Source organism: Manacus candei, unplaced genomic scaffold (genome assembly GCF_025592945.1).
Source record: "Manacus candei isolate 608988 ecotype Guabito, Panama unplaced genomic scaffold, ASM2559294v1 h1tg000082l, whole genome shotgun sequence".
Classification (NCBI taxonomy): Eukaryota; Metazoa; Chordata; class Aves; order Passeriformes; family Pipridae; genus Manacus; species Manacus candei.
This window is the reverse complement of record NW_026138130.1, coordinates 230,596-253,843: the sequence shown is the minus strand read 5'-3', so window position 1 is coordinate 253,843 and position 23,248 is coordinate 230,596. Positions and strand designations below refer to the sequence as shown.

At 47.8% G+C, this 23,248-nt stretch overlaps 1 protein-coding gene across 1 annotated transcript in view; it reads left to right on the top strand.

The window, feature by feature from the left end:
* Positions 1-23,248, top strand: part of NCKIPSD (NCK interacting protein with SH3 domain) — a 51,277-nt gene that overhangs the window by 22,079 nt on the left and 5,950 nt on the right. The window contains exons 3-9 of the mRNA XM_051811314.1: positions 152-353; positions 4,746-4,833; positions 6,977-7,605; positions 13,997-14,167; positions 15,308-15,394; positions 16,840-16,978; positions 22,293-22,373. Of these exons, the coding sequence (XP_051667274.1) occupies positions 152-353; positions 4,746-4,833; positions 6,977-7,605; positions 13,997-14,167; positions 15,308-15,394; positions 16,840-16,978; positions 22,293-22,373 (1,397 nt within the window). The remainder of the gene's footprint in view (positions 1-151; positions 354-4,745; positions 4,834-6,976; positions 7,606-13,996; positions 14,168-15,307; positions 15,395-16,839; positions 16,979-22,292; positions 22,374-23,248) is intronic.

Sequence of the window (23,248 nt, the reverse complement as noted above, 5' to 3'; positions counted from 1 at the left end):
TAATGAAACTGGAGTTGGTGTTCAGAGTAATGTAGCCCATTCTGGAATATATAACCCAAATGCAATAAATCAGTTAAAAATACAATTTAAGTGTTGCAGCACGGTCGCTCCCTTGAGCTTTGCTCTTCCTGATGTCATCGTTCTGTTTCAGAAAACTGATCCATCACCGGAAGGAGACTGTGTCCCGCAAAAGCCACTCTCCCACCCCGCAGGGGACGGTTATGACACAGTCCTCCAGCGACCACCATCTGGATGTGGCACGGCAGCCCAACGGGGTGTGCCGGACAGGGTACGAGCGACACCACAGTCTTCCAAATACTGAGTTCGAGGAGGAGGATGAAGGTCTCTACCAGGTAACAGCGGCTGGACACTTTCTGGGCTCCTCCTTTGGTGGTGTGACATCGCTTGTCCTGTTAATAAAATGCCTTTGCAGCTTCAGTCACAAGTCAAGCGTTTGTGCTGCTTGCCTGCGAGTACAGCAGTGTAAAGTGGTGGTGTCTCTATGTAAGAAATCTGGAATGGTCCCTGTGCCATTTACATTTGTGATGCTTTTTTTGAATCCTTGAGGGTCCGTGGTTTTATAGTAACATGTAAGATCCACTCTATATTGGGTGGCTGTCTCTTGGCAACTTTTAAAAAGGATTGCAGGCTCCCTGGAGAATACTTTGAAAAGCAGTTTTGACGTGAGCAGCAGAACTCCCTCCAAGTACTGAGCTCTGCTTCGTTTTCCCCTTATGTCTGCACAACAAGATCATTGGTCCTTAAGCATTTTATCTGCTGTGGCTGCCTATTTATACTGCTCAAAAAAAAAACAAACCCTAAAGATCCCGCTTTGTCTGAACGTTGCTTGTCATGATGAATTAAAGGTAAATTGCAGGAAATACGATTTAGAGCAGATTTTTTTTATCTTGGTGACACAGAGTTCCAAGGTTACTGTGAGGCGCCAGCGAGGCTTCAAAGTAGCAGCCCAGGACGGATGTAGCAGTTGTTGGGGATGAAGGATGTGGCCAGTTTCACTGTGTAGGTGTAGCTGGATGTTAGGGCTAAAGGTGCCAAGCAAGGATGAGCACGGAGGTATTTTTTTTCTCCTAGAGATGAACATGTGCATTGTAGTTTTTCTTCCTGTCTCTGGGCTGAGTGTTTGGAGGCAGTGTGTTTATAAGGTACTGATATGCTGTCACTCCAAGCAGATGAGGCTTGTTTTACACTTGAACTGTGAGTCTGTGGAGATGAGAGGTAGCTCTGGCTCACGCAGAACATATCAATCCCTACAAACCCCATTTTGCTCCTTGGTATCTTTTTTGTTCCTGGGCAGGCAAACCAGCTCTATTCCCAAGCCTGTACATTATGGGCTGAGTGAATGGAGCACCTTACATCCCATTCTCCATGCTGATTCCCTGTCTTTATTTGTCTGTGGTTTGGTTGCTTGTCAGAAAAGGAGGAAGACAAATTCCTTGGCTGACAAAGAACTGTTTCTGCCTGGGTGGCACTGAGGATGCAGTCAAAGGGTTTCCAGCTTAGCCCTCTGCTGAAAGGGCTCCTTGAGATTTTAACAGTTCAGCTAACGGATTTCCTGTGTGCTTTGAATATACAAAGTGGAGGAAGCAGCATTACTTTCTTCCACTGGTTATGCAGCAGCCTAAGAGGAGACCTACTGCAATCCAAACTTTGTAACTAACTCTGCAGAAGCAGAGGTCTGGCATGTGCTTTTCACTGCTTGGGATTTTCAGGTGTGTTCAATGTTTGCATCTGAAAACTTAAGCAAAATTTGAGGTGCAAACTTCCTCTCAGTGGCTTTGCTCTCAGGGCTGAACTGGCTGAAGTACTTGGTGATGGCAGTGGTGCTGAGTTTCTCTTCAACTCCTCCACAGTTAGCATAAGGTGGGAGGCTGGGGCAGTTTCATACCAGCTGTCAAGGGAGGAGGTTGGGCTCTCAGAGTATTTTAGTCAGTCTGCTGTGTTTGTGCATGCTCAGTGGGTTTGTGATGCTCATCTCAGAAACCTTTGCTGCAGACCAGTGTGTCTGGCTTGGCAGAGTTTGCCTGGAGGAGGTGGTGGGTGGGAGATTGTTCATTTGGTTTATTGTTTTGTTATTTTGTTTAAAGGTTCCTACTGTAATAGCATTGTTCCCAGGAGTTGAAGGAGTGAGTGGTGGTGTTCTCTGCCTGCCTGGCTGGGAAGGGAATGGGAGTGTTATGATTGAGTCAGCTCTTGTCTTGAGCAGTGCAGGGAACAGAACCTCTGCTATCAGTCTCTGCAAAACGGAAAGGGGGAGGAAGCAGATGTGTAAAATGTGCAGATTTGGGGAAGTTCACGGCCCCCTTGTAGAGGCCTAGGGAAAGGGAGTATACAACACAAGTATAGTTGCTTTCCTCTGGACATTTGGTAAGGTCCCTCATCTTCTCCCCTCTGAACAGGTGGGATCTGAACTGCAGGGACTCCTGCATGGTCACCTTCCACACAGCAGCTGCACAAATGTTTTCTCCCCTTACCTTGGGAGGGTTAGTGTTGTACATCCTCCTCTTGGCCCCAGGCAGTGGCTGGGATGTGGGGTGAAGGCTGGGGATGGCCATCAGTTATACCTCATGATTCCTGACCCTGTGGCACCTCCCAGCCTGGGCAGGCATTGGGGAAATTCATGTGATGCTTCACGTTCCCATCGCAGCCGCTTGGACTGTGGTGCGTGGCCATCTAAATGAGGCTGGCAGGGCTGAGCTAGTGTTAGCTGTACATCTATTAATTTAAGCATTAGTCTGTAATAACTGTGTTAAACTTGTGTGGTAAATTTGGAAGAGCCAGTGAGGCCATGGAAGTACTCCAGAATGACCCAACCCTAGCTATCTCCAAATAATGTTATGCGTCTGCTCTAAGCTCCGAGCCTGCCTGTCTGTTAAATCCCATGCCATGTCAAGCAGCTCTGACTCGTGCTGTCAGCTCCATCCCTCTGCAGGGAGGGCTCTGCTTTTAGCACAGCTGAGCCTTCTGGATTTGGGACCAGCCTGCCAACCATGCGATGCAGAGACCCCTCCTGATCTGCTTGGCCTCTCTCAGCTGTGCAGTCTCTTTTTGGACTGACACGGATCATTTTTGAAGCTGTATGCAAGTATCATGTAGCATTGCACCCAGAGAACAATGTGGGGTGGATTGACAAGAGCAGAGAGCTCAGGCTGGGAGTCTGCAGCAGTGTCTCGTGCTAATCCACCAGCTGAAGGGGCTCATAAAGAAGCGACTTCAGTGACATAGTAAAAGATTGGATGTATTTGGTGTTGGGTGGGAGAAAGGGACCGAGAGATGCTTTTTAAGAAGTCTTTGTGCAAACTGCTGCATCTTCACTTGTCTGATAGGGTTCAGTCATGGGCTGTGAGCACCTCACCTGTATTGTCAGATTTTGGCATCGAGTCTTGAACATTTGAGGTGGCTCCTGGAGTGTCTTATTTTCACTCCCATTTCAGAGGAGGTTTCTGCTCTTCCTGAATCTAGGGGGAAAAAGCACATTTTTCATTCTCCTTGTACTGAGCTATGTAAGATAGAGACACTTCAGGACCCTGTCTCAGATTTTCACTGTGGGGTGGCAGAGCTTTGTGCCCTGTGTGGAGTTACAGGCCTGTTCAGTAATGACAAGGCACAGAAAAACTTCACATCCAGAGCTAAACAAACCTTGAAAATTCACCCTGTAATGGACTAAATTTTGCTACAGATTCCAATGGGCTTCAGCCTGGGTTACCTGAGACATTGAGGCCATCACCTCCTTTCTCTTCCTGTGCTGCCCTGGGTGGTTTTGCTGCAGGCAGTGATTGCAATATCCCATAAAAACAGAGACATGTTTCAGGCAGCAGGCTCTGAATCACACAAGTCCTAAGAGGTCCCAAACTGAGTCTCCTGGCCCTGAGCTGTTGGGCTGTGAGGACTGGAGTATTGATGCAGTGTGTTCCCACCTGTCTTGGCTGCTGTGTTCAGTGACATCCTACTGATCACAGTTTAACCCTGAGGCTGCATCTCAGCAGAGTAATTCTGGGTGAAAGTGATATCGCTGATCGTGGTGTTTAGATCTGACAGGAAAAGATGAGCGTAGGAATCTGGATCTGGGGCTTGTGCACTGCTGGCTTGGCGTTCCTAGAAGAAGAGACTTACAGGAGAAATCCCAGATGGAGAGAATTAATGCAACTCCCTGGCAAAAGCTTTCCCCAGCAGGTCTTGCTATAGGTAGTGTAGTATTGCACAGAGGGTCTAGCCCTGTTTTCTCCCTGCATGAACAGAAGTAGCTCTGAAAGCATGGAAAAGGCATTTACATGTCTCCAGTCCTTGGCTTTGTCTTTCTGCAGGGGTATTTGTAGCTGATGTAATGGAGCTCTCCAGAAGAGTGTGTAAATATGCACTCTGTTTGCAGCCTCTGTGGAGCTATTGAGAGTAATGTGGAGACACAGCGAGTGTGTGGGATTGCATTTGGAATAAAGGAGGAGTAAATGCTTGACAGGTCTACACGATGTATGTGCCGTGTGTCGCTGAACACAGCAATTAAACAAGGGCTGCTTTGCCTGTCACGGGGAGGGGATGAAGCCAGCTTGAGTCCTGCTTTGTTCTTCTAGGAAGCTGCCTATTAATATTTGTCCTCCTGAGAAAACTTCCCTGAATGATGAGAGAGATGTAAGGACAAATGTACACACGCACACGTGAAGGAAGGTTTCATAACAGAGAATGTCTTTATCATCAACCTCCTTTGATTGCTCTGAAATGTTTCCTTATAGATCCCACCACAGGCCCGGCGTGCTGCTCCTGTCACCCCCCCACCTCCGGAGAAGCGCAAGAACGCACAGATTGCTGCTCCCATTAAAAGTAAGGACAAACAGCTTTCCAGATCTCAGGCACAAAACAAACACTGGGCGACGTAACAGCCAGGATGCCTGGATGCTTTTGCTTTGTGCTTAGAAGAGCATCCTAATCTATGTTGTAAATTCCTATAGGATTTATATCCTTATAAATATATCTCTGTCTGTAGCATATGTATAGCCTAGATTCCTGTAGGTTTTAATGTAATGGTCCTGAGCTGGTGGTCTATGGTTCTTCAAGCCTTCTTTGATCTGGGATAGTCTGGGCAGCCTGATGCTTGTGGATAGGTGCCAGGTACAGTATTCTCCTGCTCCTCTGGTGTCTGTGGCCCTGGGAATTGTGGTGCTCTCCAAGGAGCAAACTTTCTGCCTGCTCATGTGGCTGGTCTGGCCAGTGCACAACCTCAGTGGTTCAAGATCCTTTTTCTCCCACAGACTCCATGGTCATCTTGCAGCAAGGCAGAGGGAGTGTTCCCTTGCAGTGCAGAGATGCTCACCAGGAGTGCTCACTGGGTTTTAATGCAGTCTCAAGTTTTGCTTTTAACTCCCAATCTGTCTGACACTTTCTCTGTACAGTGGTGGGATTTCCATAAAATTGGTGGCTGGTGCCTGTAGGGAGCAGTAATAATACCAGGGGCACAGCTGCCTATGTGCTGCCAACAGGCAGAGGAGGAGCACTTCATATCAGGACCATGTGGCAGGAATTTCTCTATCTTCAGTGTGGTTGGGCTTGCAGAGGCAGTGGTCATCCTGCAGAGTTGCTGCCAGCTTACCCAAGTGCTCTCCTGTGCTGTGATGGTGATGCCATTAGTGACACACAGCCCATCTGAAGCCCACTCATGTCCCCTTGCATGGAGCAGGGCAGAACTATTGACTTGTAGGTAGTTAATTGAGACCTGGGACTGGCACCAGCTTCCTTAATGGTACTTAATGGTATTGAGCCATTTTTCACTGTGGTAGTGGGAGTTTGCAAAGGTCAGTTTCCTTCAACTCATTGTCTTGATTTAATGAAGCATGGTGGGAGCTGTGATTCATAAATGGTCCTCGAGGAGGAGGAGGAGGATCAAGAGGGATGCTGAACCCCTGAGGGAGTGAAGGGCACAGTTTTCCTGCCTAGGCAGTGCTTGCCTTAGGGTGGAGCAGTGGATGGAGTGTGGAGGGCTCCCCGAACTGATGGAGCAGGAAGGGTTGGAGTTGCCTGCAGAGGTGCAGCAAAGGCTTTTAATGTCTGTCCCATTGCTCCTTCCTTTGGTGTGGTGGGGAGTAATTGCCTTCCCTGGGAGCTGGGCTCCCCATGGGGTGCAGCTCCTTCTCTTCCAGCACTAACACCAGCTGCTCTTGTGAAGTTCTAGATAGCCCACTGTTTGCCCAAGTAACTGTTTTCATAGTCAGTGAAGGACCCAGATATGTTTCTGCCCACTAGAAACTAACAGATAAGACTTACCAAAACTGTATATTAGACCAGGTTAAAAGAAAGAAAAATCTTGCTTGTAGTGGATTTTTTCCCTTGGAAGGTGGGACTCCCACTGCTAGAGCTAGTCAAAACTGGAGGTGGGGGGACAAATACAGTAGAGCAAATAACGTGAAGGCTTGTGAAAGCAGTGGGTGCTAGCAGGGCTGCAGGGCTCGTGATCAAATGTTAGAGAGTGCTGAAAGGGAGAGACTAGAAGTGTTGTCAGTCAAGTGTTTCCTTCACCACCAGTGCTAACCATGAGGTGTGTACAAGAGGGAGGTGCAGGCTGGTGTGTGAAGCCTTTGGTGTCTTGCAATTCTGAGGCACCATCATTCAGAAGTGAGGGTTTAGTTCCTGAATGCAGAAAAAGGCCCTTGCTAAGCCAGGGGGGAAAAGGCTTTTCTGTCCCTTAGTCCTGTCCCTCCCTCCCTCCCTTCCCCTTCCTAAAACACTAAGCCCTTTGAAGGGTATTCATCTCAATAGAGTTGCTTTCCCCTTTCTAAAGAGGTGATTGTATGGGAATGCTCCAGAGAGAACTGGTACAATTTTGCTTTGAGATAAGTGAGGCAGGAAGAGGAGTTAAACTGCTCTGGTCGCATGCACAATGAGCCTTTTAATGGACTGTGCTGTAGCAATTTGTTTTTTTCTCTCTTCCTTTGATGCTGTTGCTAAGGCATGTTTAATTGTTCCCTTTCAGATGCTGTTGAAATTATTCCTGGGTCAGCTTCTAGTGCCTCCTCTATAAGCACGACATCCCTGGATACCTTGTACACTGCTTCTTCTGTGTCAGAGACCATTCTCCCAACGGCCACCTCCAGTCCTGCCAACACTCCACCCCCTGTCCCGAGCCGGAGCGTCCACACCACGATCACGCGCAACTTGGACACCGGCCCCGTGTCCCATTCCCGTTACGGGACTTCCCCGAAGGATGGGGCCAGCAAATCTCCCCAGTCCAAGCGCACTGCCCCGGCCCCGCCGGCTGACGGGGGGACCCAGAGGTCCCACGCTGTGGATGGGGAGAAGACTTCTCAGGGGAAGAAAGCTGCTCCGGCCCCGCCGGCGAGCCTGGACGCCTTCAGCAACCTCTGCCTGGAGGACAAGAAGGTGGGTGCAGTGGAGCCGATGCCACCAGAGCCCAGTGGCCTGGTGGCCTCCGTGCCCAAGACGATAGGTGCCGAACTGATCGAGCTGGTGCGCAGGAACACCCACCTCAGCTACGAGCTGTCCCGCGTCGCCATCGGCATCATCATCGGCCACATCCAGACCTCCATCCCCGCCACCAGCAGCATCATGGAGCAGATTCTCATCTCCGTGGTGGAGAGTAAGGTAATGCCTCTGGGAATGCTGGGCCGGGGACTGCTGCAAACCACCTCCTGGCATCGAGGGTGAGGTGTTGTGAGCTCAGTGAGCTCCTGATGTTCGGGATGAGAAATGCAGTGAGATCCTAAAAGAAAGGTGCTAGAGGGAGATAATTGTCTACCCAAGGGAACCAAGGTCCAAGTACTGGTAGAAGTGGAAAACAAGCGAGTTTATTCCCCAGATGAGCTGCAGGTGTATGACATAACCTTGAGTTTGGAGCTGAGGGTTAGAGGTGGAACCAGCTGAGAGAGCCCCTGGTGCTGGGAAACACTGGTAGGCTGTGGTGGAAGGATAGGTGTCCTCTGAAATCGCAGTTTGTGGAGAGGGTGATGAGATAGACAGCAGTGAATTGAACCACATGAGCACGCCAGTGGGAGGTGACAACCTTTCAGGTCCCACGGATGGCAAAGGTGGCAAAGCAGCAGTGGGAATGGATGCAGCAGGACTTGTGGCACACTGAAAAGCTCTGACAGGAGTTGTTGACCTCTCATTCTGAAAGATCACAGATCTTTATGTGGCAGCATAAAATCAGAGAGAGAAAGAAATAGTGACTTTTAAAAGAGGTATGTTCCGTTATAACCATGACAAATAGAAGCTGAGGAAGATGGAGCCTGCAACATAAGAGCTTCTGTATAGAAACCTTTTATAAAATAATGAATTGTAGAAACTTCTCCTGTGGTGCTGCACATCCTCTGTGTAGATTCAGCATGCCTATGCATACTATAAATCTGCACAGATTCTTGTCCCTTTGGATGATGGAGCACCCAAAATTTCCATATGTCTGACCTGGTCTTTCATCACAGCAATGAAAACTGGTTTCCACAGAATGTGAACCTCTCTATTCTGTAACACATGCCTCAGCCCTGCGTTTTTTAAAGACTGCAGAAGAGTAGTTTTTCAACCACTGAAGAGCACTGTCCTGAGCTTGTTCTAAATAAACCTTATGCCAAAATAATCCTGTATTCCTCCCTCTGCAGCAGTCATTGAAATGGTGAAGTGCACCTGGGCAGCCGCCTGCTTTAGTTGGAGGGATAATAAATTTCAGCTCCCACTTGCTGAATGCAACCCTGAGGAGTAAGCGTCATATAAACATCTAAGATTGGAATTCCATTGCTAATGGCAAGATTATAATGAACAGTTCAGAGGTATTTGAATATGGGAAACTAATGACATTCAAATTTTAGATCAAATCATATTCTGGTTGACTGTCTGCACTGAATAGAGGGTCCTGTAAGCAATCATCAAGTCTCTGTTTGTGGCCATAACCCAACAGTTAATTACTTCCTACTCCAGTTACAATGCCCTGTCAATGTGTGATCTAGACTCAGCAAAAAAATTTAGCTGTTTCAAGCAAATGTTCCGGCTCTGACTTGAGTGCTGAGAAGTTCAGTTTTCTGTTACTTGGACCTTGTCCAAGATTTGAATACTATTTTTATTGTTAATACCTGTACTCGGGATACAATAAGCTTAATTCCACAGAAGTCATTTAGTGCCAGGTTTCTGCAGAGGGGATTTGAAAACCTCAATTTCATGGCCATTGCTGCAGACCAGCCTGAAAAAGATGGTAAGAAATTCTGATGCTGGTGCAGGGACAAATATGGATCTACTCATATCTGGTACAATATCTGTAACCTAGGACATCTGTGGGACCTTAAAATGACCAGTAGTGTATAGAGACACAGCAGAAGGTCCTGTCCCATCTCATAATACCTTGTCACACCTATCTTGAGCAGTATAACTTTTAGGAGAGCCCAGATGAGCTTGCAGAGTGCTCAAGTGTAAATGTTGTGGTTGTGCATTTTTCCTCAGTGTCCCACACAGAGGATGTAGCTCTGCTGATATGTGGGGGCCTGGTCCCAGGTGAGGTTGTTCACCTGGTGTAGAAGACCAGCTCTAGCAGTTGGAAGGGTAGTCATGTGTACTTGTAGGGTGGTTGTACTGCCATAGCTTCACCAGTGTAGTTTAAAGATACAAATTATTATCGTTGACTTTGTGTTGTTCATTAAACCAAATCATTCCACATTCTCAAGGGTTTCTGCATAGAATTGTTGCTGAGTCGTCAGTTCTAGGTCAAGGACTTTTTTTCTTTAATTTGTAACTTCTGAAATCCCTCTACTCCCCAGTCCATGCAAATATGTGGGCAATTCTCCTCTTGCATATTTTTCAAGGTTTTTTTTCTTCCACTCCCTAAAACAGAGCAAGATATCAGCTTTGATTTAAAGCTTTGGTCTGCTCATACCACACCTGCTTCAACCTTTTGTATCGTGTTCTTTAATTAGTTATATCCTTTCTATTCCTATTCCAGTCTTAATTTAAAGTCAGCTCAGTGGTTTACTAAATCAATTCCAGAATCCATTACCTCGCTTGTATCCCCAGTGCCTTCTGAAGGTTGACTGGCAGTGGCACTTCCTTCTTATTTACCTTACTGATCCTCTAGTGTGGAGTCTGCCCAGGCATGTGTGTTTTAAAGAATAAAAGACTCTTCTGCTGGGACAACATCCTGCTCCTGCTTTTGGAGAGGTGACTTAAGGCTAAGATGGGGGAACAGCAGAGACAAGGAGCATGCTGAGGAGCTCACACCTTAGGAAAGATGCTTTAGAGGTACCATACTATTTGGGGAAGCCTGATCTGCGGGAGCAAAATTGCTTACTTGGCTTCCCTGTGTCAGCATTTACCCTGGCCTTGGAAATGGCCCCTCTTCTTGTCCCTGAGTGGCACAGTGACTGGGCAAGATGTGCAAAGGGAAACGAAACCTCTTTTCAAAGGCATTGCTGCAGTGACTGTCTAAACTGGAGCTGTCTTTCAAGGCAACTTGTTGAAAATTTGGACAGAACTAAAGATGCTGCCTGGTTTTTGAGCTGCTAGAGAATCACTTGGATTAGTATGTATTGGTGATATGTGATTACCTTTAGCTCTGCTGGATTATCTCCTATCTCAGAGGAGGGAGTAGCACTGTAGATGTCTTGTCTAGGGAGGTTGATTTTTGAGGATTTATTAAACTCAGTGTGTGGCAGCAAAAATTGCCCAATGCACAAGCTGGCTGCACCTTGAGAGAGAGCACTTAGAAATCACTTATCTGCTTCTTATTACATTAGCATTGCTGTGTTGTAGTTCTGACTCAGACCTATCTCTGGTTGCCTTAAATTTAAGCTTGAAAACTGCTGAAAAAGATGTGTAGTGCAGTTGGATCTTATAGATCAGCCCAGGCTGCTGAGCAGGGTCAAACCATTCTTGAATGTGTTGGAGATGGAGGAACAAGTCAGGAAGTTGGTGTGGGAGGTGACACGTTTCTGGAGGGGGGTTCCCTTGTAGTGCTGGGCTGTGACCTGCTCCAAGCTGCCCGTCACCAGCCCCTGTTGTCCCCAACAAGCTCTGACACAGCTCATGGCTGATGTGGCTGAGCCCCTCTCCTTCCCCTGACGCCATGGGGCTGCCTTCCCATTCATTCATTGATTCAGCTTTGCTGAAAGGAGACTTGCTTTTGACAAGACACAAAAGCTTCTCTAGGGCTCAGTGTCTCCCCATGGGAGCTTTGTCCCCTTGCTCGCCCGAGAGAAGGGGAAGGTCAGCAGGGTGAGTGCTTTCAAGGCTGAGTCCTTTGGCTGGGCTGTTCCGAGGGCTCCTCCTCAGTGAAATACTGTAACAAAAGGGAATCTGGAGGGTGGGAGGAATACATTAGTGCTTAGGCAAGTCTTTTCTTTGCTGATTTCTGGAGGAGACTTTATGAAGGTCCTTGGCAGGGTCTTCATGTGCAGCCATCTCAGTTGAGCTGTAGCTGGGTCCCAGTCCTCCAGAACTGCTGGGAATGTCTGTGGAGCAAATGTGCATTGGGCTGCAGGTGCCTGGAACCTGCTATATGGTTTTGGGACTCATATGGAGAGAAAATGGTGGTAGATGTGTGTATCCATGGCAGTGGTGATCCATCACACTTGTTGGTGGGGTGGTGGAGAGGGAAGAATGGGAGGGGGTGAAGAAGAAATGGGCAGGACGGCAGCTGGGTTTGTATGGCAGGTGTGGTCACCTCTGAGCAGTGTGGGTATGATAAAGTTCCTAAAATGTTTTTGGGCTGCTCAGGAGGAACAAAATCCCTGCACCAGCTTGTTCTGCTGGGCTGGGGGAAGGAACCATTCGAAGCAGCAAGATAATGCAAAATGGCATTGTTAGAAATACCAAAACCTCCTCCTGCTTATGGGCTCTCCAGCAGATTCCTGGAAACCACCATATGATGATGCTGCAGGTTGTAGTAGCTGCCAAGATGTTTAATGAGCAGAGACCTGACCCTGGTGGTGAGAGGGCAGAGAATGGTGCTGAGACTGCACTGAGACAGTGCGAATGTAGTTACACTGGTTGGGTGGAAGAGCTTGTTAGTAGATTGATCTCATCCAAGTCCATTAGGAGCTTGATGCTGGGGAGAGTTGTCAAGGGCTGCAGATGAAGGATTGGAGAAAGCAGATTAGTGATAAGAGGCTGAACAGAGTGATCATTAAAATAAGTACTCATTAAAATGATCATCCAAAAAGATGTCCCAGCAGTGTCCCAGAGGTAGGACTGGCCCTGCACTGCTCTGGTGAGGAGGATGCAAGTAAGGTACATAAATGGAGAACCCTCCCAAGCAGCTGGGACACGTGAGGACAGGCAGGTGACACTGCAGTGCTGTAGGTCTTCCTAAGGAGAAGGGGGAGATGGCAAGATAAAGTGATTCTCTTAATGTATTTGCTCTTGTGATAAATCACCATTCAGTGGGAGATTCTCTTGTGTTTGTACTCGGCTCCTGAAAGCTGTCATGCTCTCTCACAGCTGGTTACCTGCTTTTCTGCTAGACCACCCACGGCTGCCCAAAAACTTAAGACTGTACAGAGGCTTGTGTTAAACAAGCACAGTCTTTCCTTCATTACCTGACTCACAAAAATTATGTAACAAGCAGCAACAACAAGAAAACTTTTTCATTGTATAACTGAAGCATAGACTGCAAGTCCTAAATAATTCATACCCCAAATACCCCAAAGCAAGTGTCTAACAATTCTGTCTCTAAAAAAGCAGGTGAGACACTACTGTTAAACCTGGAGTGGTTTTCCCAGAGAGGGCTGGAGGGTGGGAGGTGATCAGGAAGGGTGCAGCTCCGGCACTTGGCCGTCCACATGTGGGTGTGTGACTGTGCAAGTGTCACCACTGCCCCTGCCTGCACAGCCAGCCTGTTGGAAGGAGCTGCACCACGACAGGACTAAATCTTCTCTGGGTTTCCAGGGCAAGACACTGTAAAGGCCCTTTCCCACTGAGTGATCATGACTCGTTGCTGCACGTGGTAAGACAGCTTCATCCAAAAATTGTTAAGAATTTGGTCTCAGTGAGTTTGTTTTCTCTATCGTTTGAATTTCTCAGCTTGGTTCTCTTCCACCTTGCTGATCTCCTGCTGCTTGTTGTCACTGCTGCTAGACCCTTGTGTGTATCATTTAAGTTCTTCTATAAATTAATCTTTGCCTCTCTTAATGGTGCCTGGGCTCATCACCTGTGACCAGCTCAGTTCCATGTACCGAGCCCCCTTCTTGCCCTGATTTCAGAAAACCGTGTATTTCATATGATATACTTGGGTCCTGGAGGCTGATCCTAAATCACAGAGCACAGCAGCTCTTGGGGAAGATTAAACACTGCCCAACTACTCCCCTCTCTTTCTTGAAAGAGAGGAAAAGTGAAGGAAAGACAACCAAAGTGTGAGGCCTTCATAGTAAGGTTGTGTATGAGGTAGAAGTGGTGGGGATGCAGTTGTCAGCAACTTTAGAAAGGAGTATGTGCAGTGAGATTTGCTGAGTAGCTTCACACTTCAGAGCTGTGGTGAATGGTGGCCCAGCTCTGCTGTTTGGAAGAAAGCAGAACCAAACCAGCCAACGGTGAATTGGTTCCTGTCCTTGCTGCAGAGGATCCAGACCTAGTATTGAGCAGTTGGCATGTGAAGCACCATACAAGTGCTTGCTCTTGAGCCAAGGATTAAAGGCTGGAGGGAGTGGGCAGCAAAGGGAACTTCTCCTTCCTAGAGGCAGTTGTGCAGTGTGGTGGTTTGGTGTCCAGAACATGTCTGTTTTACTGGGGGTGCTCAGCTGCTGTGCAGCAGTGGTCCTAACTCATGCCAGATGGGTTTGACTTTTCCCATTCTCAGGATGATTTTCAGAATCTACAGAGAGTAGAGTCTCCAAAAGTATGAGACCCGAAATAACATGTGTCTTAAACTTGCTGGTTTTGTACTGCCAGCTCCTGACTGAATGAGGTCAGCTGCCAGTCCTGAGACAAGATTGGAGGAAACAGGCACCCAAACAACACTGAGCTGTCAGGGCCCCACTAACCAGTGGCTTTGCTGTCTCTGCAGAACCTGAGTGCGGGGCTGCCCTCGGGCCAGATCTGCCACGATGAGCAGCGGCTGGAGGTGATCTTTGCAGATCTGGCCAGGCACAAGGATGATGCTCAGCAGCGCAGCTGGGCACTCTATGAGGATGAGAATGTCATCTGCTGCTACCTGGAGGAGCTACTTCGCATCCTGGTGAGTAAATTTTTCTCTTTACTGCCAGAGCAGAGTAGGCAGCCCTGGTGAAGTTCCTTTTTCTGACCTCCTTCACCCCTATTTTGCCATCAGATTTGCTGTTTCAGGGGGCATAGGTTTCTTGTGCATCCTTTACTGTCAGAGTGAAGCCCTGCTCTCCTATATGGGGTCTGCAGCGCTCTTGAGCTGCCTTCTACTCTCTACTCCACCTTACAGAGCTGTTCTGAAAAGTGTTACTGAGATATTCTTCATGGTAGCTGTGGTATTTACCTATCACAGGAGAGTATAAACCCTCACCTCCAAAAAACCCACCTTCTCACAGAAAACCTGGAAGTCTCCTATGAGAGTTATTGCACTGCTGGGCCCATTTAAAACATCTTCCATTTAATACATCCTCTGTTGCTGGGAAGTATCTGTGGGGTGGGGCTCATTACATGTGAATAAAATTCTTTGGCTGCCTTGAAAGTGAGCTTTAAAGCTGTTTCTGTGAGAAAGTACAAAGCATCTCACCATATCTGTGCATACAGGAGAGGTACATCCCCACAGCGAGCAGCAGTGGGAATACACGTGCAAGCCCATCTGTGTCCAGGGACTGTGATGATATGGGAGCTGCCCTCAGTGCAATGACATGATCTGTGTTAGGGGTTTGCTCTGGCACTGTTTTGTATTCCTCTCCTGTTCTGACATAAGCAGAACAGGTAAATTTTCTGTAATAAGCTCTGGGGTCTTTGTCACTCAACATACGGCCTGTGCCGTGGGCCTGCAGGGCAAGGCAGAGTGGGGGTTTGTGAAACCATTCCTCATAGCTTAGGAGTGGGGGGAGATGTACTTCTCAGGATGGGAACAGTGCTGGAGCTGCCCTGTGTAACTGTACGATGCACTCAATAAGGTGCTGCTCAGGTCATGTTTTAGATGTTTCCAGCCCAAGATGTGCTGTATGACAGAGGCGTGTCTCAAGAATTCACTTTGATGCAGAATCTGAAGGGTGGTGGTTCCTGAGCTCTGCCTTCAGTTTCTTTGTGAGGTGGTTGGGCTGGGGCTGCTAAGATCTGAAAGGAACTGGAATCCCTCAAGGTGCCTGCAGCAGGCACCTTGTGTCTTGATGTGCCACTGGGCTGACCTGTCTATTCCTCCTTCCAGACAGATGCAGACCCAGAAGTTTGCAAGAAAATGTGCAAGAAGAATGAATTTGAATCTGTCCTATCCCTTGTGGCATATTATCAGATGGTAAGGTGGCAGAATGCACCAGTTCTCTCTTTTTTGAGATTTCCCTGAAGATGCAAAAGAGCAGGGTTGGTATGATGAATGTATATAAGATGTTTCCCTTGGGTAGGACAGTTCTGTGGTCTAGCTGGAGTTGCAGCATATCCCTTTTGAGTGTTGGCTAATGTCACTGCTATGCATGAAAACTGTGTGAAAGAGCAGACTTTGAAGCAGTAGCTAGCACTGCCAAGGGTAAAGCTTGCTGCTTTTACCAGCCCATTGAGGGACAGCATTGGCATCACTGATATCTAGAGGAAATATTTCTGAGGATGCCTTGGGAAAGCTGACAGGCTGTGACTGCTCCTCTTTTAATTGATGCACTCCTGTGCGTTAGTAAATAACTTTGCTTAGGAAAGTAGGTAGTGAGTAGAAGCCTTGGGAATGAGAAATGAAATCAGTATTCAGAGGAAGAAATGAAAGTTTTGCTTTCAACGCCTATGCAGCATTGCTTTGCCCCTCTCCTTCCTGGAATGTGCTCTTGTAGGATTCCGTGGGGGTTGGAAACTTGTTCCCATCTTCTCCCTAAGTCCTCAGCTACAGCACATCAAGTCTTGTGGCATTTCACTTTCATCTGGCACTTCTGTGTCAGAGCTCAGCATCAGGGGACTGTAACACATCTGAGAGCAGAGGGAAGGCAGGCGGGGCACAACAGAGCCTGTTGACTTTCACAGCCTGCTCTTCTCTGACCAAGACTTCAAGGAAGCCTGACCAGGTGGGGACAGTTGGGTCTCCTGTCCTGGCTGCTGTCATGCCCAGTCCCAGGGCTTGGCTCACTTCTGTTCTCTGAACCCCTGGAGCTGTTGGCTGAGTTTGGAGTACGAACATTACCCCAGCATCAGAGTTCCTCCATGGGAGCTGCAGGTTGAGCATTGTCTTTGCTGAAATTCCTGGCGTGTCCCAGAACTTTCTGGTTATACCCTCTGCTCCCAGCACAAACCCAGCAGCATCACAGTGGAGGAGCTGGTCCTGTCCTGTTCATTGACCATCATGTGCTGATGAGGGTTTACAAATGTTGTGTTGTCAGGAAACCTCAATCAGAGCAGCATTTGCAAAACCCTAGTGTGCTCAGGGAATCCTGGCTCCAGCATATCCAACCTGTTTGCTGGGGATGGGTGTAGGTTTTTGGTGTGTTATCACATTTAGTGGATGAATTGGGGCATCTGAGATCTGAGCTTTGGCTGCCACATGCCCTCTGACCACATGTGCCAAACACCCATAGCCAGCCTAGTTCTGAACAGTATCGTGTGAACTCCTGTGCTGTTGTTAACAGCTTGTAGAGCTTCTGGGTTCTCTGTCACCCTGGAAGGGTCTGAGGCTTCCCAACAGCGGGAACTTCTAGGAGTTATGTCTCTGCCTCAGAGTCAGCCCTCACCTGTGACATGGTTTGAACTAATGCCTTGTTTTTGCAGGAGCACAGGGTGCCATTGCGGCTGCTGCTGTTGAAGTGCTTCGGGGCCATGTGCAACTTGGATGCTGCCGTCATCTCAACGCTTGTGAACTCTGTGCTGCCCATGGAGCTGGCCCGGGACATGCAGACCCACACACAGGGTGAGCCAGAGCTGCTTGTACCCAGGTCCCTGGAACGTGTCTTTCCATTAAATGATTTGCAGCAGCACTGATGGCCCCCCATTGCCTGGCTGCTCTGCATGCCCAGTGCTCTGGGCAGAATAGTGTCTGATTTTAAAGTTGTTCAGGTTATTACAGCTGTAAATTGAGGATGCACAGGAGGGGATGTTTCAGTCCAATAGTGCGAGGCCCTCCAGCTCTTGAACATTCCATTAATGATCTGTGTCGCTTCTTGTAGGTGTCTTAAAACACATTTTGAGCTGTTCCAGTTTTGTTTCATGATGCTGACAAGAGACACCTGCAGATCTCAAGAAAGGTCTCTGCAGTTTCTTAAAGAGTTTTTCTCAGCACTCTACACTCAATCTTTGTGGTGTTTCTCCCTGGTGAATGAGATATGTGCTAGTTAAAGGAGAGGGCCTTCTCTCCACCGCTGGGCCAAGGGAGATGGTGGTGTGGTCCTTGTCCTCTGCAGGATAGTGCCACAGCCCTGCTTTTCCCAGCTCTTTGCTTTCCATACCTAGGCTTCGCCTTCAGGTTCCTTCTACTTTGTTCTCCTGCTCCCTTTGTTAGGATGACCTGTCACTGCCATGAAAAATAATGTTCTTCCTTCCCTTTGAGCTCCATTTGCTCTAAAACTTGGTGGTGGTAGAGTGGTCAGATTTTGCTGGCGTCCCTCAGAGCTACTGTCTAGCCCAGCAGCCAGGAGCACAGGAAGAACCTGAGAACAAGTTGAACGTGTAATAATACTCCCCAGCTCCCCAGACATGCCCAATCCTGATCAGTCACAGCTTTGATCCCCATTTTGAAGTCAGCCTGTAGGCCACCAGTGCTGTCAGTGTCATATATTACTTTTTCCTTTAAAGGAATATAAAAAATCCATTGTTTTGTGCTAATTGTGACTGTTCAGTGACCATGTGGATCAAATCAGAAGAGCCTGGTGTTTGCAGCCTTGCTGCCCTGGTTGCAGTCTGTAGCCTGTTGGTTTGCTGCAGGTGTCATGGAGCTGTGGAGAGGTATAATTTGGTGATAAGACTGTAGGAATTGACTGGTCTGCACAGGCCAGGGACCATCACATCCCTTTCATGTGAACCAAGTAAATGTCCAAGATGACCGCTGGAATTGTTCCTGTCCCCAGCTTCCCACCACAGACTGTGCCAACCTGACTGTGGTGGACAGGACTAATGGGGCTGTGTCTTTGTGTCTGGAAAGGACTATGTGAGGTGGAAATCACACCTGTTGCATGGCTTTGCACTCATCTTTGCTCGGATGCTTTGAAATGCAGGCATTTCAGAGGTGAGGAGGGCCTGAAAAATAGTGTTTTGGGGCAGGGCAAAGGGCTGGTGGGATGAATGACTGTGATCATTACTCCAGTGTTGTCTGTGCTCTCTTTTTGTGCTACTGCTGTATCAATTCGTCTGTTACCAATTCTGTGTCATGAACTCATCACGCTGTTGTTGTTTGATCTGGTTACGCATGAGAAGCATCTTCTCCAGGCTGAGGTTTTCCTGCCAAGAAGCAAATAATACTTGGTTATGGGGCTATGACTGTGCTTCTGTGGCAACATTTCTCCTGATTTTCGTGCTGCCAAAAATAAACTTAATTGTGCCTCCATCACTAATTCACAAAGATAGTCTGCAGCTGAGCATCCTATGCACCATGACCAAACAGGGTTTTGTCTCCTGCCCTGTCCCTGAGCTGCCTTTGTGCAGGCAGGGCAGGCTGGTCACCCTTGTTAACCCTTGGCTGGTCACTGTGATGCTGTGTTTTGCCTGGGCCTGTCTCATCCCAGACAGCACAAAGTGACTCAGCCTCTTGGTGTGATGGAGCACTGAGGTCTGACCTAGGGGAATTCTGCACACCTCTGCTGATCTCCAAGTAGCCCTTATGGCTGGAGCAGGCCTGTCTCCCAGCAAGAGTTAGCTCTGCTTTGGGGACCCAAAAAGCATTGCAGTGGAAGTGGGTGAGAAGTGGCTCTGCTGTGTCCTCCAAACTACCAACCTGCAACTCTGCAGCATCTCCTCTTTCCCTAACTTCATCTCAAGGTGAGGGTTTTTTCCAGTACAGTTGAAGGGTGAAAAGCTGCTCTTCCTTTGCTGACAGACTGCTGTGTGGATACAGGAGCCTCACAAATGGGTGTCCTGATCCTGTGCTGCCTTCCCTGTGCTGAGCTTATGGCAGGTGCTTGTGCAGTGTTATCTGTGCAGCATCCAGTCCTCTTGGTCTTCACAGCAGGGCTGCAGAGAAGTAACCACCCTTGACCAAAACAGGTCTGTCCTTCAGAGGTGTTTTAAGGCTTTAGTAGTTCCCTCCTACCATTTGATGCTTATTGCTCCATGTTCTGCCAGCAAATGGCAAGCAGTACCTTCAGTGAAAACATGACCTTGAATCCTTGAGCTTATTTTGGTGCTAAAAACTGGGGAATAGCAGCTGATCCGTGACATGCTGCAGAACAGCTAATCCTTTCTGTGGTGGCTGGAGCCAGAGCAATCAGTGCCAGCACTATGCAACTGGGGAGTGTGGAACTGACTGCAGCAGCTCTGTGGGATCCCTCCTGCCTTATTACTGAAGAGCAGGCGAGGCAGAAGCTCTGTGCATGGATGCTGGGTGCCTTTGATGAGAAGGACTTTTCCCTGGGACTAATGCAGGCAGTGTGTTGGCTGCTGGCCAATTCTTCTGCCAGATGCTTGGGTCTTATTGCTTCTGGACAGCCCCTTCCCTCTGCTGCAGCTGGCCTGCCCATCTATCAGTGTAAGAAGACCTTATAATAAGCCACAGTGAGTCAGAATTAGCCAGAACAATTCCGAAGAAAACAGACAGGGATAATCCAGTCTGTAATCGTGACTTTCTCCCTTGTTGCAGCTCAGTGTACTCGCCAGTCAGCTCTCAGGCTCCTCTCCCTTCAGTTGCAGACATTTGTGTCTGCTCCTAGGGCCTGAATTTTACACTGCTGTATTTAGAGGGTGGAAGCAAGGTCTTTGAAGGCCTCTGAGAAATACCTTTCAGACATAATAGTTTCCTACCAGTATCTCAGCAGGCTTCAGAAATGAAAACAGCTGCATCTCTCCTGCCCTTCATGGCTACTTCAGTGATGCTTATGAGTCTGTCATGAGCAGTCTCTCTGCTTCAAGAGAACTGCTTTAATGCTATTTACTTTCTTGCAGCCACTGGTGTTGCTCTGGAAGGAAAAAAAAAAAAGCTGTGTTTTGACTGACAATTACTGTGTTCTTTGGCATTGTGAGTGTTGGATGAGTCCTGCTGCAGCTGGGACACCCCAAAAACTTGTAGAGTCTGTGCAGGGTGAGTGTCCGTGGTTAATCTGGATTTGCCCCAGGTTCAACCTTCTGAGTGGTTTCAGTATCCTTTGATTTTTTTTTTTTTTTTTGTCCTTAGGGAAATAGACCAAGATTTGCCTCCTAGTCATGGAGTCTGCTGTCAGCCAAGATGAATGGACATCAGTTAATGGCAGATGGGCCAAGGACATGTAAAACTGCCCTCCTCCCTTCCATCTCTAATTAGTCTCTTCCTCCATATTTGCTACAACCATGTTTATCACTGGCTTCTGGTTCTCAGTTCATTATTTCATTGCTCCTGACGTGATGAGAGAAAATGTTTTGTTGATGAAAGCCTTTCTAGGAATGTGGGAACAGCAGGTTCCTGTGTATCTGCAGTATCCTGCCTCCAATACCCAACTTGTGAAGCCATGGAGGAAAGAATGAAGAAATTGTGAACAGTTTGTCAGATCCCTTTTTTGCTACAGAGAGCTTTGGCATCACTGTCACCTTATAGCTGAGAGCTTCTTATATAAGTGTGAATTATAATTAAGTCATTAAATATCCTCCCTCTCTGTTTACCAAGAGTAAACAACCATTTCCAGCTTTCCTTTGCTGCCACATGGTCTGGAGTGCTCTCCTACAAAGTCTTAATCTTGTTAATGCTGTAGTATCTCTGGTTAAGCCCCCAGTGATCTATTTTTACTCAAAGTGTTTGCTATTTGAAAACTCAGGCATCTGGTGGAGCTCTGATAAAGTCTGTGTGTGCTTTGTTTATAGGGGCTTTGCTCACAGAGTTGACTTTCCAGGGGCACAGGGCTGGAATGACTCAGTAGCATTTTGTCCCCCATGCTAACAATGAATCTGAGAGCTGCCAAGTGTTGCAAGTCTTTTGGCCAAGTCCAGGAGTATGTGGTGACAGTGAAGGCATCTGGCTATGCAGTCAAAGCCAAACTGCAGGGTGCAGGTGCTTAGAGGTGGGTTGATTTGTGCATGAAGAAGTGAAATACCTTAAAGCCTTTGGAGAGGGTACTGGAACCAGCATGTGTCATGCAGGGCAGCAGTACAGCTGAGAGAAGCATCATACATTGAGGGAACTTTTTGTCCTCTAATGAAAAGTAGTTTTGGTCAGTTTTTTATAAATAGACCCTCAGCTTCCTTGTAACAAATGCCCCTGGGCTCTTTCTGGCAGATGCAGCTGGAACTGTATTTAACCAGTATGTGTAGTGGCCTATACATAGTAATATTCACTTTCCTATTGTCTTCAGACTTGCTGAACTGGTTGGAGGCTACATTAGATGGTGACACAGATCCTATTCCATGCCTTTTTTTTTTCCTTCTGCAAATATCTGTTGAGATGTATCCATTAATTAAAATTCAGGAAAGGCACTGGCAGGGGTTCTGGGGAACATTCACCAATAGCTGCTGCCAATGAAAATTGTGTTGGACCAGCAGGCTGTGGGATGTATCACTGCTGGAGGAACGTGTGGCCTGGGAGGTGGGCAGATGCACAGCCCGAGTCCTGAGCAGTGATCTGGTCTCCCCAGGGACCTTTTATACCTCCAGGCAGAGCTGAGGTAGCGAAAATAGAGCAGTGCAGAGATGGTAACAAGCAGCCTGGCTGTCTGGGGGTGGTGTTGGTTGGAACAGGCAGTATTTTGAGGTGGCCAGATGGATGCTTTTTCTGGGTTCAGCAATTACATAACTATGGGATGTGTCCTGGGACTGTGCAGGGGAGGTTTTTAATTATTCAGATTAAGTTTGCCTAGATCCTCTGAAGTGGAGAGGAAAAAAAATCAAGGATTCTTGTTGTGATTATTTTTAAATTGCTTTGGAAACACATGGCACAGAAGGCATGTGGTGTGCTAAAACAGGGGGAAAAACACCCTTACAGCTCAGTCAACACAGGACTGAGGAACAGGCTAACCAGTGTTAAATGCCTGTACTAAATGTGTGGCTTCCCAGCTGCAGCTGTGGAGCAGTTTCACTCCCTCAGAAGAACTAATGGCAGGACCTTTGTCTTGCAGATCATCAGAAGATGTGCTACTCTGCCCTGGTGCTGGCCATGATGTTCTCCATGGGGGAGCCCCTGCCATATCACCACTATGGTAAGAGTTGGGTTGTGCTCACAGCTTGGCAGGACAGCAGAGCTGATGGTGGGACATCTGGGGCGTGCTGGCAGACACAGGGAAGGGACCTTTGGCCAAGGTGGGGACAGCTCAGTGGAAGGCTCAGCAAGGGTAGGGTCTGTCCTTTATCAGTAGAGCCTGGCAGCTGAAGCACTGGGCTGAGATGCCAGATTTGCAGCAGCACACTGCTCTAACTCTGGGTTAGAGCAGTGGAGGACTGAATGCCACACTGTAGAAGACGTGGATTTGCCCATCACTGTAACTAGGTGGCATTTTGGTTTACCTCTGGCCTCTGTGAAAGCACACACCTCTTACTTGCTTTAGAGACTGTCTGCTGATGAGGCTGAGATCCCAGATCCCTCCATGAACGCCCACTAAGGCTGTCAGCTGCATAATGTGGCCTCTTTCTGGTCTCTTTTCTAACTGGATAGTGCAGCCCTGTGTAGTTTAAGCTCTTAGGGGAAGTGGAGATGATTAAGGGTTTTGCAGTCAATAATGAAGTGTAAATGTTCTGCCTGTTTTCTCCTCTGTCTTTTCAGCCTTCAGCCAGAAAGCCCTTGACTGCTTCTAGCCAAGGCTATGTTTTGTTCCCTGTACTTGGGAAACTCTGGGCTTAGTTTTCCTAGAAATGCAGTAGAGACTTTTATAAGTATCTCCTCAGCACCTTTACTTAACACCCAGTAAACACATAAAAGATTTAAACTGATGCGATAGAGACCAGAGTGAGCTTCCACACCTCCTGCTTTTCTCTCCTCATGTAACCCTGGCAATTATTTCCTGCAGGTGGACTTATTTGCATGAGCTCCTGAGCTTTCCTAATAGCTAAATTGAAAAAAGGGTTATTACTAATGATC